General features: G+C 41.2%; 1 protein-coding gene across 6 annotated transcripts in view; it reads left to right on the top strand.

The window, feature by feature from the left end:
* The window catches only part of PIGN (phosphatidylinositol glycan anchor biosynthesis class N), a 105069-nt gene that overhangs the window by 59125 nt on the left and 18884 nt on the right, over positions 1–27060 (top strand). For 3 of the 6 annotated variants that reach the window (XM_027525614.1, XM_027525616.1, XM_027525615.1), the window contains 8 exons: positions 1902–2004; positions 7783–7885; positions 9665–9751; positions 12446–12501; positions 13050–13125; positions 14954–15027; positions 20340–20382; positions 22867–22919. In XM_027525614.1, coding sequence (XP_027381415.1) covers positions 1902–2004; positions 7783–7885; positions 9665–9751; positions 12446–12501; positions 13050–13125; positions 14954–15027; positions 20340–20382; positions 22867–22919 — 595 coding nt within the window. Of the gene's footprint in view, positions 1–1901; positions 2005–7782; positions 7886–9664; positions 9752–10613; positions 10917–12445; positions 12502–13049; positions 13126–14953; positions 15028–19412; positions 19481–20339; positions 20383–22866; positions 22920–25140; positions 26037–27060 lie in introns of those variants that run through there. The other 3 variants (XM_027525617.1, XM_027525618.1, XM_027525619.1) reach the window with 3 other exon arrangements.

Here is a 27060-nt window from a genome sequence, read left to right as displayed (position 1 = left end):
ATGTCCATGTGTAGAGTCTTCTCTTGTGTTGTTGGAAGAGGGTGTTTGCTATGACCAGTGCATTTTCTTGGCAAAACTCTATTAGTCTTTGCCCTGCTTCATTCCGTATTCCAAGGCCAAATTTGCCTGTTACTCCAGGTGTTTCTTGACTTCCTACTTTTGTATTCCAGTGCCCTATAATGAAAAGGACATCTTTTTTGGGTGTTAGTTCTAAAAGGTCTTGTAGGTCTTCATAGAACCGTTCAACTTCAGCGTCTTCAGCGTTACTGGTTGGGGCATAGACTTGGATTACTGTGATATTGAATGGTTTGCCTTGGAAACGAACAGAGATCATCCTGTCATTTTTGAGATTGCATCCAAGTACTGCCTTTCAGACTCTTTTGTTGACCATGATGGCTACTCCATTTCTTCTGAAGGATTCCTGCCCAACAGTAGTAGATATAATGGTCATCTGAGTTAAATTCACCCATTCCAGTCCATTTTAGTTCGCTGATTCCTAGTATGTCAACATTCACTCTTGCCATCTCCTGTTTGACCACTTCCAATTTGCCTTGATTCATGGACCTGACATTCCAGGTTCCTATGCGATATTGCTCTTTACAGCATCGGACCTTGCTTCCATCACCAGTCACATCCACAGCTGGGTGTTGTTTTTGCTTTGGCTCCATCCCTTCACTCTTTCTGGAGTTGTTTCTCCACTGAAACATTAATTCCAAAGGAGGCACTACTGGTAAAGAGCCTGCCATAATGCATTAGTGCAGGAGCTGTAAGAGAGGCAGGTTTGATGCCTGCGGCAGGATATCCCCTGGAGGAGGGCTTGGCAACCCACTTCAGTATTCTTGCCTGGAGAATCGCATGGACAGAGGAGCCTGGTGTGTTATAGTCCATAGGGTTGCAGAGAGTCAGACCCAACTGATACAGCTTAGCAGAGTGGGGCACATATTGCCAATCTTAACCAGGAGGGTTAGGAAATTATGCACATTTTCTTCCCAGAATCAAGATTGGGAAGTTTATGCTTAGTTGTGCTCAGCTGCTCAGTCATGTCTGACTTTCTGCCACCCCATGGACTGTTGTAGCCCACCAGAATCCATGGGATTCTCCAAGCAAGAATTCTGGAGTGAGTTACCATGCCGTCCTCCAGGAGATCTTCCCAACCCGAGGATCGAACCCAGGTCTCCCACATTGCAGGCAGATTCTTTACCGTCTGACCCACGGGGAAGCCCAAGAATACTGGACTGGGTAGCCTATCCCTTCTTCAGGGGATCTTCCTGACCCAGAAATCAAACCAGTGTCTCCTGCCTCGCAGGCAGATTCTTTCCTAGCTGAGCTGTAACCACCCCTGCCCCAGTTCATCTGCTCTCCCTAGTGACGTGACTGCTTTCTGACCCTGAGAGGAAAGACGACTTCCCTTACTTGGATTACTCCTATTACAGCTCTCTTGAATGGTGAACTCCTTTTCTCTTGTCTCCTTTTCTAACTAGCATGCTGTAACTCTCAATGCAATACTTTGCAGTGGGAAAACTTGGGGAAAAGCGGGGAGGGGTGGGGTTTAGGGAAAATCAACCTCTGTCTTTGAATTAAATGTCTAATTAAGAGAAAAGTTGCTGAATCTTGAGTAATATTTATTTTTATTATTTACATTATTCTCTTAGGAGTTATTACAGTGAGCAAGAGTGAGGATATACACTGAAAAAATCTGAACTAAAATGTGGTTAAAGTGAGGGAATGTCATTAAACATATGGAGTTTTAAGTGTCTTACAAAAATGAGTAGGGCAAGTGTAGTTTCCTTTTAAATGTCACACAACAATAAATGCTGTAAGTGATAATAGATTATTCAGTGCTTTAAACTCTGTACTCTGTGTCCCTCATACTGACTCCACCCAAATCTGTTTTATTGCAGCCTCCTCCTTCGTCATGCCTCTCTTGAGCCCTCCGGTCCTCTTTGATCGATTGTTCAGCATTCTTGTTTCCTCGATGTCGACCTACCTACTTCTAAGTACAGGGTATAAACTGTTTTAAGATTTTAATTTTTAGTAGCAAGTTTTAAATGATATACTGACCTTTCTCTAAGTATTTAACCTCTGGAAATGAAAAACATGTGAATCTTGAGAATGCATTGCAAGCATTTTTACTCTGTAAAAACTGTCTATGCCTTTATCTGTTCTCTGCAGTTTTCTTTGTCGTACCGTTTTCAGAGTATTACCTGTTGTCTTGTGTTTCTGTTTATTTCCTAAAGTTGCTAAAATGTTGCTTACATACAGTGTTAGAAAGTTCAGATAGATTGTAGAGGAATTTTAAATCTCAAACAATGACTTATAAAAATTTTAGTTTTTGTTGCTTTCCTTTCATCCACTGTAAATTATGTTTTGATTTGTTCATTCTTTTTTGAATACATCTTCTGTTATATTTACCCTTAAATATGTCTTAGTACAAATATTCCTTTTGATTCAGAAACCTTTTAGAATATTTTCTTAAAAGTGAGAGAATACATTGTCATTGAAGATTGAAGTTTTCTTGTAAAACCAAAAAAGAACAGCTTGATTTGGGTTAGTCTGAAGCATTCTCTAGAAATCAGTGAGAACAATGATACTCTCCGTGTCTGCTCTGAAGAACAGCGTTCTTCATTTGCTTTCAAATTTTATTTCATCTTTACTTAAATCCTTATGGGGGCAAAAAATACGCACATTACTGAGTTTCAAAATTCAGTCTAAATATAGGATCTTGATCTCAATTAGAATAAACCTAGGGATTCACCATTGTGCTATCAACAGATTATCATCTATCAATAGTTTATATATGATTTTGTAAAGCCATTTTGTGTCCAAGACTTGGGTTCATTTTGTGGGAAGCCTAATATCTCCTATATCAGAATTAGAGGGATGTTCTCAAAATCTTTTCATATAGACTCTAACATCCTAAGTGATCTAGAACCCAGGAGTTCTTGTAGTCTCCTTCTCTTAACAAAGTTCCCCATACCTGTTTTTTCATTTCTCCCCCAGAACCTGATCTGTTGTGTGTCTGTGAAGATGTAATATGAACAACTTGGACATTTTCACCAGTCACCTTGACTTGAGGCCTAGAATTTTCAGTTTTCAAATAAAACTTGAAGTCTATCAGCATGTTCTTACTCAAGAGTGTAAACATAATAAGACTTAATGCTATTCACTCTTTTCTCCTTTATTGGTGAAATTTCAGGATAAGTAGTTAAATTATAATCAGAATCCATTAAAGTACCTATGAATTAGAATATGCACAAGGTTTTAGTCTAGATTTAAAAAGTAGAAGAAAAAATCATTTCTAACCCTCCATTTGGGACAACACACAAGTTTCATTAAGATCACACCCGGAGGTTGTCTTTAGGAGGTGGATGTTTAAGAGTGTTCAGAATATGTGCCAGCTCCTACATAGTCACTTTAAGATCTTTTTTGAGCCTTTAAATTCTAAAGCAATCTATATCTTTTAATCTAAATATTTAAAGAAATGTATTATAGATTCAAAAATTCAAACAAATCTAGAAATATATTTGGTTTCCTGGATTAGGAATAAAAGAAGGAAGGAAGAGTAATTAAAGTTGAATTTTAAGTCAAAAATATTTCATAGTGTAGAGTGAGTTAATCATATGACTTATATTAGGGAAAGTATTAGTGTTTTATCTTTTATTTAAAAATTTTTTTAGTATTCTAGTGTTTTAAATTATCAATTTCATTGTCAAAAGATACCAAAGCAGATTATCATAAGCATGTTTAATTTAAAAAAATCTAAAAAGTGAAAAATCACATCTGAAATCAGAATACTAATGATGAGTGTGACCTTATTAATGAATGTATTAAGAAATATATTTTGCAACATCAAAAAGTATTTACCTTTGCAAAAATAATTAAAACAGAGGTAGCTGAAACAGGAGCCTAATAATCTCAGTTAGTACATCTTTCAATGGCAAATCAGTTTTGCAAAACGTAGTCCACCTGCCATTGCTCCACACCACTATTTTGGACAACCCAGAGGGTTCTCTATGTGAATAAGTGTGAATAGTGAGAATTACAGGATATTTAAAAGAAATGCAGTTTTATTACTTTACAAAAGTACATTAATAGAAATTCTAAATTCTAACAATGCATCCTTGATTAAGTGAATAAAGAAGATTCATTTTTAATCAGCATTTGATTATTTTTATGCAAATGGAAGCTATTGTAATACTTAAAAATAGTTTTCTTAAGTTGGTTAAACATGTTTTTCCAAAATTTTGATTATTCCTTTGCTTAACAAAGTGTAATATAAACTGAATGTCTTTTCAGCCCAATTCAGTTGTCACAGAGACCAAACTAAACAGATCCTAACTTAGTCTAACTTTTAAGTACACTGTGAGCCCATAATGACATTTTATTGGTATTTCAGTTTATTAATTCAGATACAGAGACTTTATATGAGATATTAGTTGTCTCAAATAAAGTCTCATAAGAAGATTGTCTTTATCAGATTTATTCACCTACATTTTACAAAAATTGTATTTAATAGTTTTGAAAAGAAGTAAATCTGTAGCACTATTTGTTGAACTATGGAATTTCTATTTTTATGTGGTAGGAAAGAATAATTTCACATATAAATACAAATATTTTTTAAGATCATGTTTTTTTTATCCTCAAAGTACACCTTGATTCAATTAGTCAACAATTGTGTTCCTTCACATTTCTAGTATCCTAAACACTAGACAGACATACGGATAGAATAATTAGTATACCCCAGGTCTGTAACAGTTGTGAACGTCTATAAAATGTGGACTCTATTTTACAATGTTAGGCAATTATATAATGCAGCAATTCAGTTCAGTTCAGTCACTCAGGCGTGTCCAACTCTGCGACCCCATGGGCTGCAGCACGCCAGGCCTCCCTGTCCATCACCAACTCCCAGAGTTTACTCAGACTCATGTCCCTAGAGTCAGTGATGCCATCCAACCATCTCATCCTCTGTCATCCCCTTCTCCTCCCGCCTTCAATCTTTCCCAGCATCAGGGTTTTTTCAAGTGAGTCAGCTCTTCGCCATCAGGTGGCCAAAGTATTGGAGCTTCAGCTTCAAGCATCATTCCTTCCAATGAATATTCAGGACTGATTTCCTTCAGAATGGACTGGTTGGATCTCCTTGCAGTCCAAGGGACTCTCAAGAGTCTTCTCCAACACCACAGTTCAAAAGCATCAACTCTTCAGCGCTCAGCATGACTACTAGAAAAACCATAGCTTTGACTAGACCGACCTTTGTTTGCAAAGTAACGTCTCTGCTTTTTAATATGCTGTCTAGGTTGATCATAACTTTCCTTCCAAGGAGTAAACGTCTTTTAATTTCATGGCTACAGTGAAATCACCATCTGCAGTGATTTTGGAGCCCCCCAAAATAAAGTCTGCCACTATTTTCACTGTTTCCCCATCTATTTGCCATGAAGTGATTGGACTAGATGCCATGAACTTAGTTTTCTGAATGTTGAGCTTTAAGCCAACTTTTTCACTCTCCTCTTTCACCTTCATCAAGAGGCTCTTTAGTTCTTCTTCACTTTCTGCCATAAGGATGGTGTCATCTGCATATCTGAGGTTATTGATATTTCTCCCGGCAATCTTGATTCCAGCTTGTGCTTCATCCAGCCCAGCATTTCTCATGCTGTACTCTGCAGTTAAATTATCATAAGTTTATTGTGAAAATATGATATAAAGAATGACTAGAGAAAGGGATTGAATTGGTGCCATCACGGACTTAGGTGAAAATTGAACCGTATATTCAAGAATGGCTAGGATGCAGGCATTCTAAATCTTTCCTTTTCAATTGTTTTTTTTAAATCACTGTAAACATCATACAATCACATTTTGCGAAGTAGAGATAAGGAAGAAAATCATATACTAACCCTACCCCTCCTCTTGATCTTCTGTCGTATTTCCTTCCAGTCTTAGCTCTGTACTTATCTTTTTAATACAGTATTAATGATAGTCCATGTAGTATTTTGTATCTTTATTTTCTACTTAATTTTAGAAGCATTTTCCCAGGTGGTTTACAGGCTTCCTAAGAATCATTTTAATAGATTTTTAATATTATGTAATATCACTACTCCTTGATGCTTTTATTATTCCCCTATTTTTGGTCACTTTATTTCTAATTCTTAGTATCATAAATAATATTTTGAGTTATATGTTTTGCATAAGCTTTTTATATAGTTATTAATAGATTATTTTCTTTGCTCACTTCTCAGCTGTATTATAAGTGGGCCATAGAATATGAACTTTTTTTTTTACTTTTGTCTTAAGAACAGCACCAGTTTATAATATTACCAACAACCTATGAGGGGACGCACTTCATCATATCCGTCGCAGTATTTGTACTTTAATTTATACATAAGAATATCACAAGCTATTTTAGTAGGCCGAAAACAGTACAGCTTTGTGTATTTTCTGCACTTGTTTTACTAGTAGTGTTTTCTCGCATGTGTATTGTCTGTTCTAAACCGTATATACCAAGTGATTTATATATGCTTTCTCAAAGCTGAATGTTTTCTTCTGCCCAATTTTCAGGGTCTTGTTTTATGATTGGTGGTCACATTTAAAGGGTTTTGGTTTTCTTGCTTTCTCTTGTTTAGGAAATAGTACCATATGGATTAGAGTTCGGTAGTTGAAAAAGTTGAATGAGAAATACAGGTTGTTTTGTTTCGATTTGGTTTGCTTAATTTTGTGTTGCAACTTCCACCCAGTTAAGTAGCTCATCAGCAAGTGCTTCTGAGCTGGGCCTGTGTGGAGAGAAGACTGGCGCAGGCAGAGACTCTGCAGACCACTGGGGAAGGCGTCAGTAAACGTGGTCAGAGCAGATGACAACTGCTGTCATGTGGAGAGTGTCTGGGGGATTACAGAAATGAAACACGCCTTAAACTAGGGCAGAAAAGGACTAGAAAAGCATCTGACACTGTGTCATCTCATGAACATCTCTCCTTTGTCCACATTATAATTTCCACATTATACACCAGCCTCGCGAAATACTGTACATTATTTAATCAAACTCCCCTGTGAATATTAGCTTGTTTTCTTGTTTTTCTTTTCCATAAACATATTACAACAAATGTCTTCATATGGGAATCATGGTGCATATGTCTGATTATTTTCTCAGGGTAAATTCCTAGAAGGAACATTATTAGATTGTACTATGTGAATAGTTTTGAGGTTCTTGATGCATAGTACTGGACTGCCTTACAGGAAGTATTTATTATACTTTTATAATTATTCTTTTATTATACTTTTATCTGGATTATTTTTTTAATGAGTAAATATTTTAAGTGGCTGTGGAATCTATTTTTTAATTTCTACATCAGTTTTCCGTAAAGTCAAACATATTTTAATGTATAGGCTCTTTTTTTCTTTTTGAGAGGTTTGTATTCCTGTATTATACCCATTTTTAAAGAAATTTGAAGTGTTTATCTTGCTGTTCTCTTTATATTGATGACTTTTGCCTCTGCCTTATGTTTTCTTTGTTGGTGCACTTCTGTCATTTACCTTACGAGTGACTTAAATATCTCTGCTATTTTAAACGCGTAATGGTCTCCAGTTTTGATAAATTTCAAAAAAAGATGGTGTTGGAGTTTATATTTAAATGTTGCTTTCTTTCCCTACTTTCTTCCTCTGGAAAACCTAAAAAAATTAAATTTTATGATAATGTAACTTAGAAGTATTATCAAAATTGTTTTAACTTGCCTTTGTGTTTAATTTTTTCCTTTCGTTTCTGCCCTCTCACTTCCATGCCCACCCCCGACCCCTCAGGTATGAAGCTCTCTTCCCCTTAGTGCTGTCCTGTTTGATGTTTGTCTGGATACACATGGAGCAAGAGACCCTGCAGCACTCTGTTGTCTCCTGTAAACAGAAGGTAGCTTGTCAAAAGCGCTCTTGCATTTGAGAATACTAAAATAGTCCCATTCTAATCCCATGAGGAAGTTGCAATGTTATTTCATCAAAAATTCTACTTAAGACTTCCATGGCTGTCCAGCGGTTAAGACTTTGCGCTTCCAGTGCAGGGGGCATGGATCTGATCCCTGGTTGGGGAGCTAAAATTTCCACATGCCACACAGCACAGCCAGAACAAAAAATTCTACTTAAAAATCTATACTACTTAACATATTAATAATTAAGTTAAAAATTAAGTCAAACAGTTTGTAAGGAAATTTTCATTTAGAAAAGCATGATTTTATTGTTTTATGAACATATGGGTTGGGCTTTTCTTAAAGACTGTTTGTGACTCTCTGATGTAAAAAGCCATTAATATAAGTGAAAGAACAGAGGGCAAAGAGTGTTATTTATCTTGTTTCCCTTTGTTTTCACATTTATTTTTGTTTCCTTCCATTTATTTTTGTTGGAAGAATATTCGTGTTGCCACACATCAGCGCATGAGTCTGACCGTGAAGTGAGACATGTGTTCCCAGGGTTAGTCTCTCTGTCTAGTGATTCTAATCCAAAGCGCTTACTCTGTCGCCGTAGTGACGTGGCCTCCGTCCAAATCTCAGACTGTTTATTCAACATAACGTCCTTCGAATTGGCTAAAAGCCAACCAAATATTAAGGGTACCTTTATCATGCTGGGCTGGAGAGTTGATTGATACCTCTTGCCCTTATTTCAAAACTGAAGATAATTATAAGAAATTGATGATAGAATATTTAAAGTTTTACTGAGGTCAGATAAAATGGATGCTGCAGGAAAATACCTTCATAGTTGATCCATCGATTCAGCCTTAGCTGGTTCTAGTTGAGTTCGCAAAGAGTACTTGATGACTTAGAATAAATAATTTCAATAAAGAAATTTTATTGAAATATTATTGAGTAATTACTGGTTTTAAGCTTTCGGCCCTGGAATATTAAAACAATACATAAAAAAGTAATTTTAATTAGATTCAAGTAAATGATCAGACTGTCTTTAGTATTAAATATTCAATATTTTAATAACTAAATATTATTAAATTAAAAATGAGGCTCATTGTGTTATTTTTTAAATTCTATATTTTAACTGAAAGATATGTCTTTTTCTAAAGAAGAAGATTAAAGCATCTTCCGAACTTAGTAGAAGATTACATGGGAAGTGGGAGATAGGGAAAGCCTCCCTTTAAACTTGTCCATGAGTTTTTGTTTTGTGGGGGAAGGGGGGTTAAGCAAGAGTGCACCCATCTTGTTGGAATTGAGAGACTTTTTATTTTAGCAGGACAGAAATATTTTACTTATTTACACAGAGAAATATTTAGTTTATCAATGCTTTTTTAATATCTTTCTATACCTGAGTTTGAGAAGATCAGAACATTGAGAAATCAGGTGTTAGAAAAGGGAAAGATTATAATAGTGCTTTTAAAGTGAAGCATTTGTACAGGATAAGTGAAGCATTTATACAGGATAAGTGAAGCATGTATACAGGGTAAGGGAACCCCAAGTGTCGCTTTTGTTACTCGTACGGCACTACTACAACTCTGTTCAGTGTATTATTAACAGTGTGTTTTACCTTGGCAGATTTTATTAAGTGAAATTAAGCTGCAGGAAGAGATTTCTATTTTTTGTGTGTCAGTACAAGCTATCTTCCTGGCTGTTGTAGCTGAGACAGTGAGTTTGCCCTGCAGGTGGAGGGAAGCAGCCTGCGATTGTGCGTTCTCTCTCTTCTCATCCCACAGGTCTCCACCATCCAGTTTGCCTGTAACACTGACGCGGCCCAGTGTCGAGACCTCTGCCTGGATGACATCCGCAGGGCCTTTTTCCTTGTATCCTTTCTGTGGGGTTTTGTTTTAAGGCGCTACAGCCTCCCGTTTAATGGAATAAGAGAAGTGCTGGGGAGCGGGAGGTGCGGTTTCCACCGGTCGCTTGACAGTGGTGTCAACCTTGGAGGCTGTCTCCCCGGCCTCCCAAACACGGTTTTCTCATACAGATTGCACTTCAGAAAATGTCTGAAACTGTAGAAAAGCATAAAGAATGATGCAACAGACAAATGTGTTAGGTCTGTATGTTTTTATGTGTACTTTATACGGTACTCATATAACATGTCTCACGAGGTCGCTGGATCACCTTGTGTGACAGCTGTTAGCGTTAGAAGTTTGAAAGACAATGTAACGGGAATACCGTCTCGCTTTGGAAAGGCGAGCTGACCGGCTTCAAGGTGTCCATCGGGAGGTATCTCCTTTGAACGGACACAGTGGAGTCTGGACCACTGAGGTCCGGGAGATCAGTGCTCCTCTTCTCTCCTCTGCCTCTTGCCTTCACTCTCAATTTGGCTTTCTGTCTTGCCGACTCCTTCCACTCAGCCTGTGCTAATAAGATGCTCCTTCTGCTGAGCCCTGCCTCCTCCTCAATTATCCTTCATCTGTCCGTAGTGTTTACAGCCTAGCTCCCTGCTGCTACCGTTTCCTCCCCATTTATGTGCGATCTCCTCAGCCTAGATGGGTGCCTTTGAATGCTTGTCCTTGCTGTGCTGACGTCCTCTCCTGCACCCTCTCGTGTGTTTGGTTTCTCGTGTGTGTGGCCTGCAGACCAGGAGTGGACGTCGCACAGTCCCATGTGTTTGGTTTCACTTGACCGCTCTTACAGTATTCGCCTCAACTGATTTCTTTCTTTTCCTTTGTCCTCCAGAACACGATCCAGGTTCTCTTCTCAGATTCTACACCACCTCTATTCTGCTTCACGAAAACTCACTCTTCCTTTGCTCCTACACGATGCATGCTTTTCCTCTGAGCTCTGTATTAACCTTCTCCTCTAAACGTGCCTGGGTAGTGTCACCCTCTCCTATAGCTCTGACTGACACCTCTCTCTGTGCACACACCCCTGAGACCGACCTCTCCAGCCCTGACCTCTAGAGTCACGTGACTACCGTTCCTGCCGCCTGCGTGCGTGTCAAGTCGCTTCAGTTGTGTCTGACTCCTTGCGACCACGTGGTCTGTAGCCCACCAGGCTCCTCTGTCCATGGGATCCTCCAGGCAAGAATACTGGACTGGATCGCCATGCTGTCTTACTGACCCAGGAATCGAACCCACATCTCTTATGTCTCCTGCATTGGCATGCGGTTCTTTACCACCACCTCCACCACATCCTGCTGGGCGTCACCAAATATATGTCCACACTGACTGGCGACTGCCCACCCCTCTCCAAAGTCAGTCTCTGCCTGACCTCATCTCATTTAATGTTGTTGCTGTGTTCCCAGGCCGTCAAACTTGTTGTCATATTTAACTAGCCCCTGACCAAGGTCCCCCGGTTTCTCTCCTCCATTTCCACTCTGACCACACCAGTTCAGACTTTCTTGGTCCCCAACTTATGGACTATTAAAAGAGCTTCATATCTGAATTTCCTGCCTCTAATTATTAGTCTCCCTGATCAAATATTTCACTGTTGTTGATATTTCTTGTTTGTATCACTCACTGAAAATGCTTGCTGACTCTTGAACGTCTCCACAATAAAGTTCACGGCTTTTTATTAATATGCCACCAATCTGTATTTCTTGCTTCAACTTTCTGTACCCTTCATTAATGCCCTTACTTTCCCGTTATTTACCTTTAATGAATCTTACCCACTTCTACCTATCATCCAAATTTTAGTTACCATATGAGCACTTTATACTGTTGTATTTATAATTATATTATTAGTGCCTAGCTCTGCTTCTGACATACTAGGTGATAAATATTGGTTGGTTAGTGAATTGGTTGAATGGATAGAACCATGAATATATTTAAGGCTCAAGTCACCAACTCAGATACCACTTCTTCGGTGAGATCTGCCGTGACTCATCCTCCCTCCTCACTGTTCTGTACCACTTTTGTGTATGTGCCTATAATAATAAAGTAACTAACATTTATCGAGCACTTTCAGGGGACCAAACACTATTTTAAATGCTTTACTAGCAGTAAGTTCTTAGACACCAATAAAACTAATTTCTACTTTTTATTACTGCACTATTACAAATATAAGTTGAAGAAACGTCAAAAAGATGTTTAACACTTTCTCATCTTCTAACGGAACTCTTTTAAAACACGGCGTCTTATTTCTTCCTGAGCCTCCCGAAGAGCCATGTCACGTATAGTGGGCCCAGCGAGCGTATCTGAACTGAACCTGGGTTTCAGCTGAAAATGTCTGTCACTTCTTTTTTTAATCTTTAGCTGCCAGCTACAGATAACACTAATCCAACACCTATGTGAGAGGGGAGGAAAATCGTAACCTTCCCGAGGTGACCGTGACGAGCGAGTGTGACTCCCAGGCCTTGCTGTTCTTAGTATGTCGCTTGTTCAGCCTGGTTCTTTCCAAATGCATTCACGAGGAAATATGGTGCAACACTCATTTTCAGCAATTTACCACCAAGTGTACAAGTAGAGAAAGCAAATTACCCTCGTGGTAGAATAGATATGCCTTCTCTAAACGAAAAGGAGCTTCTATGGATTCTGACTTGTTCTGGCATTTCCTTTAACTCTATTTAGGTCTTCTTCTTAGTGACAGCCTTTTTTGGAACTGGAAATATAGCTTCTGTTAACAGGTAATTTTAAATAACAACTATATATATCCATATATATATAACCAGAAAATATACAAATTAGGGATTTTGTTCTTGCTTTTTATCCTGAAGGATGTATTTTGGAAATTGGTACATATTGGCACGTACAAGTCTATCTCATTCATACTGTAACAATTCTTTTAAGACAATATTTACTTTCTTTACTTTGGGCTGCGCTGCATCTCTGTCATTGCATGCGGGCTTTCTCAGGTTGCGAAGAGCGGGGGCTCCTCTCTGGTAGGTGCGGCTCATGGGCGCAGTGCCGCTCCCAGGCTCCACCGCACACGCAGTAGCTCCACAGCCAGTGGGATCTTCCCGGATCAGGGATCAGACCTGTGTCTCCTGCATTGGCAGGTGGATTCTTCACCATTGAGCCACCAGAAAAGCCCCCATAATAATTCTTGATACACTGTATACTTGTGTTATAGTAAGAATAGCTTTCAGAAAGTTAATTTAAACATCCTTTTCAGAAGAACATTCAAGTTGCAATAATGTGAATTCTGAAATCCCTTTTCTTGTTGATTCCTTAGCTTTGACCCTTCCTCCGTCTACTGCTTTCTGACCGTGTTTAGTCCTTTCAAGATGGGAGCCCTGATAATGTGGAAGGTTGGTTTTCTTCTTTTCTTAAGATACTGATTAATTAAGATTAGGAACTCATTGTCCCATGAAGATCATGTGACACGTGACATTAAGATTATGAAGTGGCAGAGCTAAGTAGCTGGAAAGTAGACACCTTCTCAGACACTGCTGAATGGGAGTGGGGGACGCTTTAGCCTATGCTCCAAAATAGAGTTAATCTTCTTGGTTTAGTCTTAAGCCCATTTAACTTCAAAAAAGTAGAGAATCTCTGTTAGTCCCAGGAAGTCCTATCAAAGGTGATTAAAGCCTGGGAAGTGAAGGGTGGATCAAAACTGCCTTGCTCCTCGAGATGAAAGGTTCCCCAAAGCCGTGTTCCCCACCCACAAGACTGCCAGCACGTTATCATCTTTTCTCATAATCCTTGTACCTAGAATTGATTTATTCATTCAATAAATATGTCATTGAAGGCTTATCAGCACCAGCTGGGTCCTGAGGATTCTAAGATAATGACAAATTATCAGCTTTCCAGGGGTTCAGACTCTCCAGTGGAATGTAATTCACATTCTTTCCCTTTCTCTCTAGGATTATTAAGCTTGTCTTATTCCCTCTACCATAGTGCCTGGCACATTTTATATACTTAGTATGTACTTGTTTAAATACAAGAACTAATATCTGCCTAAAATCTGATTGTTTCCTATTCAGATTACATAAGTAATAATTGTTGAAAGTATGTATATCTTAATAGGATTAATATCCTGTTTTGTTACTGCACAAATGCAAAGGTGATTTTAGGAAATGTTAAAAAGATGTTCATTTTCTTATGTCACATACTGTTATTTTGAAATGTGTATTAATAGTTTCTTTAGTCTATGTACATTTTTCTTGATGGTGGTAGTTCTTTTCTCAGTCTGTTAAAGATCATGAGCCTTTAATTAAAAACAAGAAAAAAAGAAAGAAAAACTAAAGTTTACGTTAAATGCTCAATCTGTAATCTCCAGCTTAATTCAGTAAGCTTTACTGACTAAATGTATTTGGTCACTTTTATTGACTGATGTGGCTGGAAGTGAAAGTCCTCTTAGAACTCTATTTCACTCATGTAGTCTTCACTTGAACAGGAATCTTATGTAGTTGTGAGCATCATCTCTTTTCCATATCTTCTCCCTCCCCTCTTTGTTTAAGCATCATGTGTGTGTATTTTTAACTGGTCATTGGAAAACAGTATCTCAAAATATTAATGGTGTTATTTCTGGCTTATAGGATTTTTTTTCAACCAATATAAATTTTATTATACCTTTCTCCATTTTTTTTTTACCGAGTATGAATTTTATAATCAGGAATAAATTAGTATTGAAATAAAACCACAGACAGCAACGGTTAGGCAGTTAAATCATGTTAACAGAGTTGTAGTGACAAATAACCAGATGAGTTCAAGGATCTGTGAGTCAGATCTTCAGGCTTCATAATTAATTTGATTTGGGCCTGTGTGCCTTTCACACCCTCTTGGGATCATTTGAACATAGTCGTTAATTATTACAATGAGTTCAGGAGAACAAAACGCTGGACTAGGCTTTATCTGAAATGTTTGTTGTTATCTTTTCTGCCTCTGCCGCTGACGTGGATTTCTAAATCCATTTGATCCCTATAGGCTTTATCTGAAACGTTTGTTGTTATCGTTTTCTGCCTCTGCTGCTGACGTGGATTTCTAAATCAATTTGATCACTATTCTACACGTCACTGGCATCTTGATTGTATTTCAGCATTTGCTTTCCACTAACACAGATAAATTGTGAGAAATCGAAGTATTTCTTCAAATGCTACAGGCACCCACGGCATCATTTGTTTTTCTTTCAAACAGATTTTAATCCCCTTTGTTCTTGTGATGTGTGCTTTTGAAGCTGTTCAGGTAACTACTCAATTATCTTCAAAAAGGTAAGATGAATGCTTTGAATTTGTTCACTTTTAGGAAACGAAAGTAAACATTTGATGGTATTTTCTGTGATTGCTATTAAGATACTGTAACATAGATTTTTATTATAAAAATGAGGGAAAAAATGTTCCGCCCTTTTAGCCAGAATTGTGTAGTCATTAGAGGAAATAGTTGATTACAGCCTGTAACATAAAAATATGCTTTTTCAACTATAAAATATTATTAGAATGCCCCCAGCTAGAGAGGAACCCCCCCCTAGAAAACTATAAAATATAAATGTCAAATTCTTGTAGTTAGTAACTTGTTCATTGTAGATATAGCTGTGCCTACAACTCCAGGTGATATCATCCTGTTTTCTTTTGGATTCTCTCATAAATGTGTATTAGATACATGTGTTATAACATTATGTCATTTTATATCAGTTGAAATTAGCTTCTAGATGTCCCTAATTTATGTGGTTTCTCAGTCTTGATTACTAAACTTTTGACAAATGGAATAGGAAGTATTGTTTCTGAGTTTCTAGGAATTTGTGGAACAATCAATGTGTTAAGTAATCAAAGACTGGAAGAGAAGCTGTCAACCCAACTGTTTGCTCTTCTGAAGCAATGAAATTGTTTCATCTGCATAGGACTGATCAGCCTTTCTGAAAGACACTTGAGATAAATATGTAGTCTCCTAGCAGTTTTATTATTCTTTAATCAAACTGGAATATTCAATACTGAAAGAAATAATGAATATTAGAATAAATTTGCATGTTCTTCTTGATGAATTTAGGCTAGAACTGAGTATAGCATATTATTATGTGTATGCCATAATAATTTTATTAAAAAAGGTTTTCTTCCATGGTTTAAAAATAGTAGAAATCTTATTTCTAGTCTAATTTAGTACATTTTTACAGGATTTTTACTTGAATTTAACATTAAAAGCACTTATACCTTGTCAATACCACATAGAAAATAGTGACTTACATGCAATTAAAGGAAAAAAAACTAGTCAAGTGACAGACATGTGCTTTCCTGCATCTCTGTTAGTGAACACAATTTTTTAAGAAGGACTTTTAATTAAAGTCTAAATAAGAAGAGCTTGTGGAGAAGGAAATGGCAACCCACTCCAGTACTCCTGCCTGGAAAATCCCATGGACGGAGGAGCCTGGTAGGCTATAGTCCATGGGGTCGCTAAGAGTCAGACACGACTGAGCGACTTCACTTTCACTTTCTTTCAAGAAGTGCTTGGCACATGTGGGACAAGAAATAGAAGACTCATCAAAGTGTGTGTGTGTGTGTGTAGTAATTTTAACTTGAGACTCAGTTCAGTTTAGTCACTCAATCATGTCTGACTCTTTGCAACCCCATGAACTGCAGCACGCCCCAGGCCTCCTTGTCCATCACCAACTCCTGGAGTTTATCCAAACTCATGTCCATTGAGTCAGTGATGCCATCCAACCATCTTATCCTCTGTCATCCCCTTCTCCTCCTGCCTTCAATCTTTCCCAGCATCAGGGTCTTTTCAAATGACTCAGCTCTTCGCATCAGGTGGACAAAGTACTGGAGTTTCAGCTTCAGCATCATTCCTTCCAATGAACACCCAGGACTGATCTCCTTTAGGATGGACTGGTGGATCTTCTTGCTGTCCAGGGGACTCTCAAGAATCTTCTCCAACACCACAGTTCAAAAGCATCAATTCTTTGGCACTCAGCCTTCTTCAAGTCCAACTCTCACATCCATACATGACCACTGGAAAAACCATAGCCTTGACTAGATGGACCTTTGTTGACAAAGTAGCGTCTCCGCTTTTGAATATGCTATCTAGGTTGGTCATAACTTTGCTTCCAAGGAGTAAGCGTCTTAATTTCATGGCTGCAGTCACCATCTGCAGTGATTTTGGAGCCCAAAAAAATAAAGTCTGACACTGTTTCCACTGTTTCCCCATCTATTTGCCATGAAGTGATGGGAGCAGATGCCATGATCTTCGTTTTCTGAATGTTGAGCTTTAAGCCAACTTTTTCACTCTCCTCTTGCACTTTCATCAAGAGGCTCTTTAGTTCTTCTTCCCTTTCTGCCATAAGGGTGGTGTCATTTGCATATCTGAGGTTATTGATATTTCTCCCAGCAATCTTGATTCCAGCTTGTGCTTCCTCCAGCCCAGCGTTTCTCATGATGTACTCTGCATAGAAGTTAAATAAACAGGGTGACAATATACAGCTTTGACGTACTCCTTTTCCTATATGGAACAAGTCTGTTGTTCTGTGTCCAGTTCTAACTGTTGCTTCCTGACCTGCATGTAGGTTTCTCAAGAGGCAGGTCAGGTGGTCTGGTATTCCCATCTCTTTCAGAATTTTCCACAGTTGATTGTGATCCACACAGTCAAAGGCTTTGGCATAGTCAATAAAGCAGAAGTAAATGTTTTTCTGGAACTCTCTTGCTTTTTCGATGATCCAGCGGATGTTGGTAATTTGATCTCTGGTTCCTCTGCCTTTGCTAAAACCAGCTTGAACATCTGGAAGTTCATGGTTCACGTATTGCTGAAGCCTGGCTTGGAGAATTGTGAGCATTACTTTACTAGCGTGTGAGATGAGTGCAATTGTGCGGTAGTTTGAGCATTCTTTGGCATTGCCTTTCTTTGGGATTGGAATGAAAACTGACCTTTTCCAGTCCTGTGGCCACTGCTGAGTTTTCCAAATTTGCTGGCATATTGAGTGCAGCACTTTCACAGCATCATCTTTCAGGATTTGAAATAGCTCAACTGGAATTCCATCACCTCCACTAGCTTTGTTCATAGTAATGCTTTCTAAGGCCCACTTGACTTCACATTCCAAGATGTCTGGCTCTAGGTGAGTGATCACACCATCGTGATTATCTGGGTCGTGAAGATCTTTTTTGTACAGTTCTTCTGTGTATTCTTGCCACCTCTTCTTAATATCTTCTGCTTGTGTTAGGTCCATACCATTTCTGTCCTTTATTGAGCCCATCTTTGCATGAAATGTTCCCTTGGTATCTCTCTTTTTCTTGAAGAGATCTATAATCTTTTCCATTCTGTTGTTTTCCTCTATTTCTTTGCATTGATCGCTGAGGAAGGCTTTCTTATCTCTCCTTGCTTTGGAACTTCTTTGGAACTCTGCATTCAAATGGTATATCTTTCCTTTTCTCCTTTGTTTTCGCTTCTCTTCACAGGTATTTGTAAGGCCTCCCCAGACAGCCATTCTGCTTTTTTGCATGTCTTTTTTTTGTAGATGGTCTTGCTCCCTGTCTCCTGTACAATTGTCACGAACCTCCATCCATAATTCTTCAGGCACTCTGTCTATCAGATCTAGTCCCTTAAATTTATTTAGTACAGGGAAAAACTAAATACACAGTTTTAGTATTTAAGTATTTAATACAACTGAATTCAAAGGGAGAGAACTGAGGCAAAGAAGGCAAAGTGTGACTTTGTAAATGTCTTCTCTTTGACCTTTAAACCCTTATAAGTCACTGACATTTCCCCGGAATGTTATACTGACCCACTCAATTTGTGCACATTGAACTCAGCAAGTCCCTTTCCTCCTGGCGACCTCTAGCTGCTCCTCCTGTTTTTTTTCTGACCCAGTGCAGAAGCTCAAGTCCGCCCATCCCTCATTGGTGTTTCCACTTGCTGAATGTCACCAGTGTCATCTTTCTGTCCACGTTTCAATCACCACCACAGCCCACTATTGTCATTCATCTTCAGTGGACCCTTAGCTGACCTCCCTGCTTGTACTCCTGTCCTCCGAGAATTGTTATGTACGCAACGGATAGTGCAGCCTTTAGATCTTCCAGGAGCTTCTTGTCCCAGCGAGGACCAGTTCTGCAGCCCTGAATGTGGCCCTGTGGTCCGCCCTGCACCTCTCGTCCTTGTTTCCCGCAGCCCTTTGCGCGCACTCCGCTTCCGGCTGCGCGCTCGCTGTTCCTTGGGCGCCATGCACAGTTCTGTCGCACGCCTTTTGTAGGTCCGCGCTCGGTCCGCACGCCCTTTGTAGGTCCACGCTAGGTCTGCCGGTAGTGTTCCTGCTCATTCGGTTTCGTGGTCCGCTCCGCTCATCCACGTCTCTGCTTAAATGTCTCCTCCTCGTAGATATTCGTCCAGTCAATCCACTTCTCTTCTAACATTTAACACCACCTGACCTTGTATTGTTATTGCAAACGTTCTATTTATTATTTGTCTCCCTTCGTTAGATGGTAAGCTCTGGTCACCTGATGTATTACCAGCAATAAGCACAGTGACTGGCATGCCATAGAAACTGAAAACTTATCTGCTGAATTAGTGGTAGAAGTTACTAGCATAAGATAAAACTGGAAATGGCTGCTACCGCACATTGTGACATTTCTTTTAGACACAAGGCTGACTTAAGGTCTTCAACCTTCCGATTCCCTAGAGCACTGAAAAAACGTGGCCCGGGAAAAATTGAACTTGGTAGAAAACACCAAATAACACTGTAAAAAGGTAAAACCACCCAGAGTAAAATCTGTAACACAAGCATCATAAGGGATCCTTGTGACGATGGAAACACTGTGTGTGTTGCCAGCACCGGTGGCAGTGTCCAGGTTGTGATATTGTCCTGGAGCTTTGAAAGACTCACCAGTAGGGAAACCGGGCAGAGAGTGCAACAGCTCAGTTCAGTTCAGTCGCTCAGTCGTGTCCAGCTCTTTGCGACCCCATGAACGGCAGCACGCCAGGCCTCCCTGTCCATCACCAACTCCCGGAGTCCACCCAAACCCATGTCCGTTGAGTCGGTGATGCCAACCAACCATCTCATCCTCTGTCATCCTCTTCTCCTCCCCCCTTCAATCTTTCCCAGCATCAGGGTCTTTTCAAATGAGTCAGCCCTTCTCATCATGTGGCCAAAGTATTACAGTTTTAGCCTTCAACATCAGTCCTTCCAATGAATACCCAGGACTGATCTCCTTTAGGATGGACTGGTTGGATCTCCTTGCAGTCCAAGGGACTCTCAAGAATCTTGGAGAAGAAGAGAGTACATGGGCTCCCTCTATATCATTTCTGAAATTACATGTATATCTGTAATTATCTTATATAAAAAGCTTAATAAAAAATCAAAATTCATGTCCCTTTCGTATACTTAAAATAAATATTCAAAATGTTAAGTAACATTTTTGAAGTCTAGCCCATCACTGTGGGACAGGAGTCCATGATAATGTGAAAAGAGCTTTTGTCAAATGTATTTTCAGAAGCAGAAATACTAATACCAGAATGTTAGGTCATTTGATTATTCTAATTTTGATATTAATATGCTTTTAAAATGTGCCCGCTGTGTTACATGTATCCTTTATTTATTTTTTTCCAGTCTTTTCCTCATGGTTATCAACATATCAGACATCATGGCTTTGGTAAGACATTACTGGATATTCAATATAAATAAGATTGAGAAGCTAAACAAGTTAATTTAATCAAATGAAATATGAGTGCATGTCTGTATATGAACTCTTTAGATACTGAGTTATAAGTGCTGGTGTAAGTTACACATAAATTACTTTCTTTTTATTATTATTTTTTTGACTTTCAATGCAGTACAAATGCTCTTCTTAGGGTGTCAAAAATCATCTAACTTGACTTATCAGAACCTGTATCTTATACATGGTCTTCTATGGTGGGTTGTATTAACTTCCATAGGAAGGTAACATGAACAGCTAGCTTTAGAGTCAGGTGATGCATCATTTTCCTACTTGAAATGTTGGTTTTTAATGTTTTAGTCAGATTGAAAAAGGAAAAAGAGTGGGGTGAAGGAAGGGAAATAGGAAAGAGGATAATATTATCAAGACCACAGCTCTAATAACGAGTTCTAGAGAGGGACAGGTAGCTGGGCCTCTTATATGTAGTGTATGAACAGATAGCGGAGAAGGCAATGGCACCCACTCCAGTACTCTTGCTTGGAAAATCCCATGGACGCAGGAGCCTGGTGGGCTGCAGTCCATGGGGTCACTAAGAGTCAGACACGACTGAGCGACTTCACTTTCACTTTTCACTTTCATGCATTGGAGAAGGAAATGGCAGCCCACTCCAGTGTTCTTGCCTGGAGAATCCCAGGGACAGGGGAGCCTGGTGGGCTGCCGTCTATGGGGTCGCACAGAGTCAGACACAACTGAAGTGACTTAGCATAGCATAGCATAGCATGAACAGATAGACGCTGTTTTACACCTACAAGTCCAGGAAGTTCCCCTCACTACCCTCACGTCTGATCATTCACTGAATGGACTCAGAGCATTCACTGAAGACTGTTAATATTCACAAGTGTGACTTGTTACAGGGAGAAGCGTTAGTTGCTCAGTCGTGTCCGACTCTTTGCAACCCCATGGACTGTAGCCCATCAAGCTCCCCTGTCCATGGGAATTCTTCAGGCAAGAGTACTGGAGTGGGTAGTCATTCCCTTCTCCAGGGGATCTTCCCGACCCGGGGATCGAACCCAGGTCTTTTGCGCTGCAGGCAGATTCTTTACCATCTGAGCCAGCAGGGAAGGCCGTTACAGTGGAAGGAGCAGATGCAGATGAGCAAAGGGGAGATGTGCTGAGGGCGGAGTCCAACAGGGTCCCGTGGTGGAGCGCTGGCCGCCCGCCCCGTGGAGCGGGGACAGCTGGGCTCCCCCGCATCGACAGCGACAGTGCTCGGCAGAGCTGCGACGGCCAGACTTTTTACTGGGCTCAGTCACGTTCCCACGGCTGTCTTTCATCTCCAGCCGTTTTGGAGGTGGAGCTGATAACACACGACCCAGAGCCCTGAACATAAATGACCGGATAAGACCGTCCAGTGGCTGAGGTCCCCGAGGCAAAAGGCTCCTGTCAGGCAGGACCTGCTGACGCCCCGTAGTCGCTGACGGCCACAGCCGCCCTCTCTTTAGAGAAGGGTCCCTCTTCGCTAGTCACCTTTGTGTGCTGGAGGTGACGAGGCTGTTAGGACAGCTTCCCAAATCAGAGTCCTCGTCACCTGGCTCCGAGGAGAGCACTTTTATGCTGTATTGAACTGGATGTATTCCTGACATGGACCTCACATAACGTCAGGACGATTGGGCTTTCAGGTGTGCTCACAGAGTGGCAGAAAGGCAGAGACATGTTAACAGAAGGGAATTTAAATGCTGTGGTTAATTTTGTGTGAAGAATCAGACTGCTGAGCTCAGCTTGGAGAGCCGCGTTCGGGCAAAGCGCTGCTTGTGCCCGGCGCCGTGCCTCTCCCCTGCCCTTGTTTCCTGGACTCAGCCTGGCCGTGGGCTCCTGATGCTCATAGTTACCCCCTCTGTCAGATCACGCTCCTCTGCTGACCTCCCCAGCCTCCCCTTCACCTCTTACTTGTCGCTTAGACGTTTAGAGTTCTTGTTGGGACAGCCTTCCCTGGCTGGAGTCCGCCCTAGTTGGAGTCTGCCCCCTTCCTCTGAGCTCCTGTCCTCGCCTGTACTTCCAGTGACAACACTCATCTCACATCCACACACACCCAGCACACACACCTGATCATTGACTGAATCAGGCACTAGATTATAAAGCTCCTGAAAGAGTTTATCTTCAGGATGATGATTAGACACTGGCTTCTGCTCGCTGAGCCTCCGTGTCACTAGTCACTTTGCTGACGGTGCCGCCTTCTCTCTAGCTGTGCACAGGGTCACCTTTGTGCTCATGTCACTCAATGGAGATGCTGTTTCTGCTTTTAGGCTGTTGCTCATTTTAGTCCAAGCGAAAATTTCAATAAAAGGCGAATTCTTATTGATTCTAGTCAGATAGCGGTTCTGAGGGAAATCTGAAAGACACAGTCCTAAAGCGACGTTGTTTTTAGCCTGACTCTGTGTAGCCTTTGTGTTTAATGGGCCTGTATCTTGTTTTGTTTTACAGCATTTTTTCTTCTTGATCAAAGATTATGGCAGCTGGCTTGATATTGGAACAAGGTATAGTATGCATTCACTGTGTATAGTATAGAATATCTATATATGGTGTAGAATTCTTAAGACTGTACTTAAAAAAAGAAGTAACTTGTATCGCAGTCTCTCAAGAAGTAACTTGATTCTTGAAGCAAGCAAGCGTCGCAAGCAGCAGTGACTTTTGGCCTTTAGAGGTGAGACCCGTCCCTCCAGTTCTTGCGTCAGCACGTTACCAGCTGTTCTCCTGGGACGCTGCGAAGGCAGGCGGGGTCTGAGAGGAATGCAGGGCAGCAGGCAGGTGCGAGGAGAGCTGCTGGAATCTGGGCTTTCAGGGGGGCTCACTCCGGTGTCTGCTTTCCCCTCATCTCTCTGTCTGGACGACAGTGCACGCTTCAGGTTGCAACGTGAACTTTCTGCTGCAGTTTACATTTCAGATGGTCACCATACGCCTCCTGGAATCTTCAGTGTGGGGACATTTTAACACGGGATCCCTGTAACATCATTACTTCAAGTATAATCTGAACAAAAAGTCAGTATCCTCCTTATTGTGATTTGAACATCAAGGATGGCCACAGTCTGTTAAATTTCTTTTCTTTGAGGGGAAGAAAGTGAGGTTGATTCTTTTACCGGTCTGTTTTCAAATGCAGTCAGAGATAGAATACATTTCTATAGGCGAATTTTATTTCTTTAGTCGGTACTTGTTCAGCCAGGGATTGTGCGGCTTGGACGAGCCCCCGGCTCCCGGTCCTCCCCTCGGTCCCCGCCTCTGAGGCCGCTGGGCGTGTCCGCCTGGTGTCTGTGGCCCGTCTGCCTCCCTCCGCAGTCAGCTGCCGGGAGTCTCTCCCTCCCGGTGCGCCCGGCACAGAGAGGGGGCACCGTAGGCCATTGGTTTGGTCTCATGAGCCTCTTAAGCCTGCAGCTTAGGGGTGTCTGAATGTGTCCTCCTCACCACCCTCTGACCCCAGACTGGCCAGGCAGGTAGTGGTCAGAGCAGGGCTTTAACCCAGACCTCCTGGGGTTGATCTGTTTCTCCCAGTCTTCAGCTGTGAGCCTGTCAGCAGCTGACTTGACGTGTCTAATCTTCTGTCTCTTGGAGTCGTTTTGAGTGAATTAACCCATGTAAAGCATTTAGCACAGTGCCTGGCATCAAGTTCCCTCCAGTAAGTGGAAACCACTGTTATTGACATCACCCTGCAGTTCTGTTTCTTTCTTTCAGACTGTTTCTTGTGTTGACACCCCTCTCCTTACTCGCTTCATAATTTAAGTTTAGATACAGATCAGAATTTTGTTTGGAAAATATCCTGACAAAAGGTAACATTTTGACATGTGAGACTTTATATCTTATTTTTAATTGTAGCCAGATATACATAACATTGGAGAGGGAAATGGCAGCCCACTCCAGTATTCTTGCCTGGGAATTCCCATGGATGGAGGAGCCTGGTGGGCTACAGCCCGTGGGGTCGCAAAGAGTCGGACACGCCTGAGCGACAACAGGCACATTCGTAGTATAAAGTTTACCACCTTCGCCCTTGTTAAGTGCAGACTCCAGTAGCACTAAGTGCATTCACGTTGTTACCCAGCTGTCATTAACGTCCACTCCATACCTGTTTCCTCTCGCAAACAACTCACTTCTTCACCTCCACCAGCCCTGGCAGCCATCCCCCTGTTTTTTGGTGGGAGGGACCTATATTGGTTTTGGCCCTTAGGAAGTGCCAAAGAATGAAGAGGACGTACTTCTCACGTGAAGACTGCTGCTGCTGCTGCTGCTGCTGCTGCTGCTAAGTCGCTTCAGTCGTGTCCGACTCTGTGCAACCCCAGAGACGGCAGCCCACCAGGCTCCCCCGTTCCTGGCATTCTCCAGGCAAGAACACTGGAGTGGGTTGCCATTTCCTTCTCCAATGCATGAAAGTGCAAAGTGAAAGTGAAGTCGCTCAGTCGTGTCCGACTCTTAGCAACCCCCTGGACTGCAGCCTACTAGGCTCCTCCATCCATGGGATTTTCCAAGCAAGAGTCCTGGAGTGGGGTGCCATTGCCTTCTCCTCACGTGAAGACAGGCATTGTTAACTTCTTCACAGCATCATGAATTTATGTTACACAAACTAAAGATCTGGTTTTCTCTAATTAGCTTGAGGTTTATCTTTACATGGCAGGTTTTTTTCTTCAAAGTACACATTTCACTGTTATTATCAGTAATAACAAGCATAAAACACAAAGCATTTTTAAATATCCATGGTCTCAATTCAACCAGGCAGCACCAGTGAATTGCTGGGGATGAGAAGCACATTCTGGAGCTCTTGGGGAGCTTAAAGGTGGAGGCAACCAGGTGAGAGCAGAGCTGTGGGATCCAAAGAACATTCGGGAAAGAAGGTCACCGAGATGTCACAGGGAGAGCGAGTAGGGAAAGACGTGAAGATGTGCATGGGGCTAAGCAGCAGCCACTGATGAGCTTGGCCAGGGGCGGCTCAGGGCTGATTTAACACTTATGTCTGCACTGAATCAGATTCATTGATGTCTGGGTGAGGACTGCAAGCCAAAGATAATCATTTTTCTCCTCTCTGCCAACTCTTCAATGAAATAACAAACCCAGCCAAAATGAAAGAGAATAGAAAAACGATCATCAGCAAATGCAAGTTCAACAGATTTCTGGAAGATGGATAATCCGAGAGAGGAAGCAGCAGCCCAGAGCCTCTTAGCAGTCCTGCCGAAGGCCGGGCACCCTGACGGCTCAGACAGTCGGACGGTGACGGGTCGCGTAGGAATGAGGAGGGGGGCCGGGGGTGACCTGACCATCTCTGTGTCCAGTGATGGAGCTGGCAGTCTGCCCACACCTCTGCTTCCCCCATCCCCGTGCAGAAAGGATCTCACTCTCGGGAGCACCTGAGGACAGCTGCAAAGAGACAGGGCGACCGCTGCGTCCAGGTGCTTCCCACTCCTGGGAAACCTGTCTCCACTCAAACGCTTGGAGCTCCCTCTGCCCCCGGCCCAAAGGACGGAGACAGGCCCCTCTCCTGCTCGTCCCAAAACACAACCTAGCGATTTTTATTACACACCCACAACTTACTGGCAACTGCCCTATTTGGGAGGTAGACTTAGAGAAAAACAAGACTTTCTTAAAAACCTAAATAAACGCCACCCTCTAATTGATATTTTGAATTGTACAGCAATTCTATTCCGAGCCGTCTACCCAAGAGAAGGGAAAAATAGGTCCACAGAAAGGCTTGTATGGGAATTTTCATAGTAGCTTTGTGGCTCAGATGGTAAAGAATCTGCCTGCCATGCAGGGGACTCTAGTTGGATCCCTGGGTCAGGAGGATCCCCTAGAGAAGGGAATGGCAACCAACTCCAGTATCATTGCCTGGAGAGTTCCATGGACAGAGAAGCTTGGTGGGCCACGTAGTTCATGGGGTTGTAAAGAGTCGGGCACGACTGAGTGACTAACACATTAATAATAATCAAAATCTGGAAACCTCCCAGATGTTTATCAGCACTTGAATGGTAAATTATGCTCTATGCATAAAATAGAAAACTTCTTATTAATAAAAAGAAATGAATGACTGATGAACTCAACTACATGGATGAATTTCAGATATTTTATAATGAGTGAAAGAAACCTGGTGCATCAAGAGTACATATTGTAGTATTCCATTTATGTAAAATTCTAGGACAGACGGAAGTAGTCTACAGTCAGAGAAAACCGATCAGTGGCTGTCTGGGCCTGGGAATTACGGTGAGCATGACTGAATGCGTGTGTGGGAACCTTGGAGTGATGGAAGTGTTCCGTGTCTTGAGCGTGCTGACAGATACATGGGTGAATCATTTGTCAGTATGCATTTAACTGGATACTTAAAATGGTTTCATTTTCTTGTATATAAATTATACCTCAAAGTTGATTCATAAGGAAAAACAGAACTAAAATAATTGCCTAAAATTGACATGAGTAGGGTATGGTATAAGTCAACCAAATCCTCCCTCTCTCCTAGCAGGAACTTAGTAAGTGATGTTTTAAATTGATGCATCAGTAGAGCAACAATAAGATACTGATTCATGCCATGGAGGCAACCACCAGCGGGTCTAAAACAGGAGGAGGTTAGAGTAGTTGTTTGAGAAGTGAGCAAGAGGAACAAGGCTGTCGCTTTTCAGTGGAGTCTTTCTCCATTATTTTGCTGTT

The sequence above is a fragment of the Bos indicus x Bos taurus genome, chromosome 24 (assembly GCF_003369695.1).
Source record: "Bos indicus x Bos taurus breed Angus x Brahman F1 hybrid chromosome 24, Bos_hybrid_MaternalHap_v2.0, whole genome shotgun sequence".
Classification (NCBI taxonomy): domain Eukaryota; kingdom Metazoa; phylum Chordata; class Mammalia; order Artiodactyla; family Bovidae; genus Bos; species Bos indicus x Bos taurus.
The sequence above is the reverse complement of the archived record's forward strand: the minus strand, read 5'-3'. Positions and strand labels throughout refer to the sequence as shown.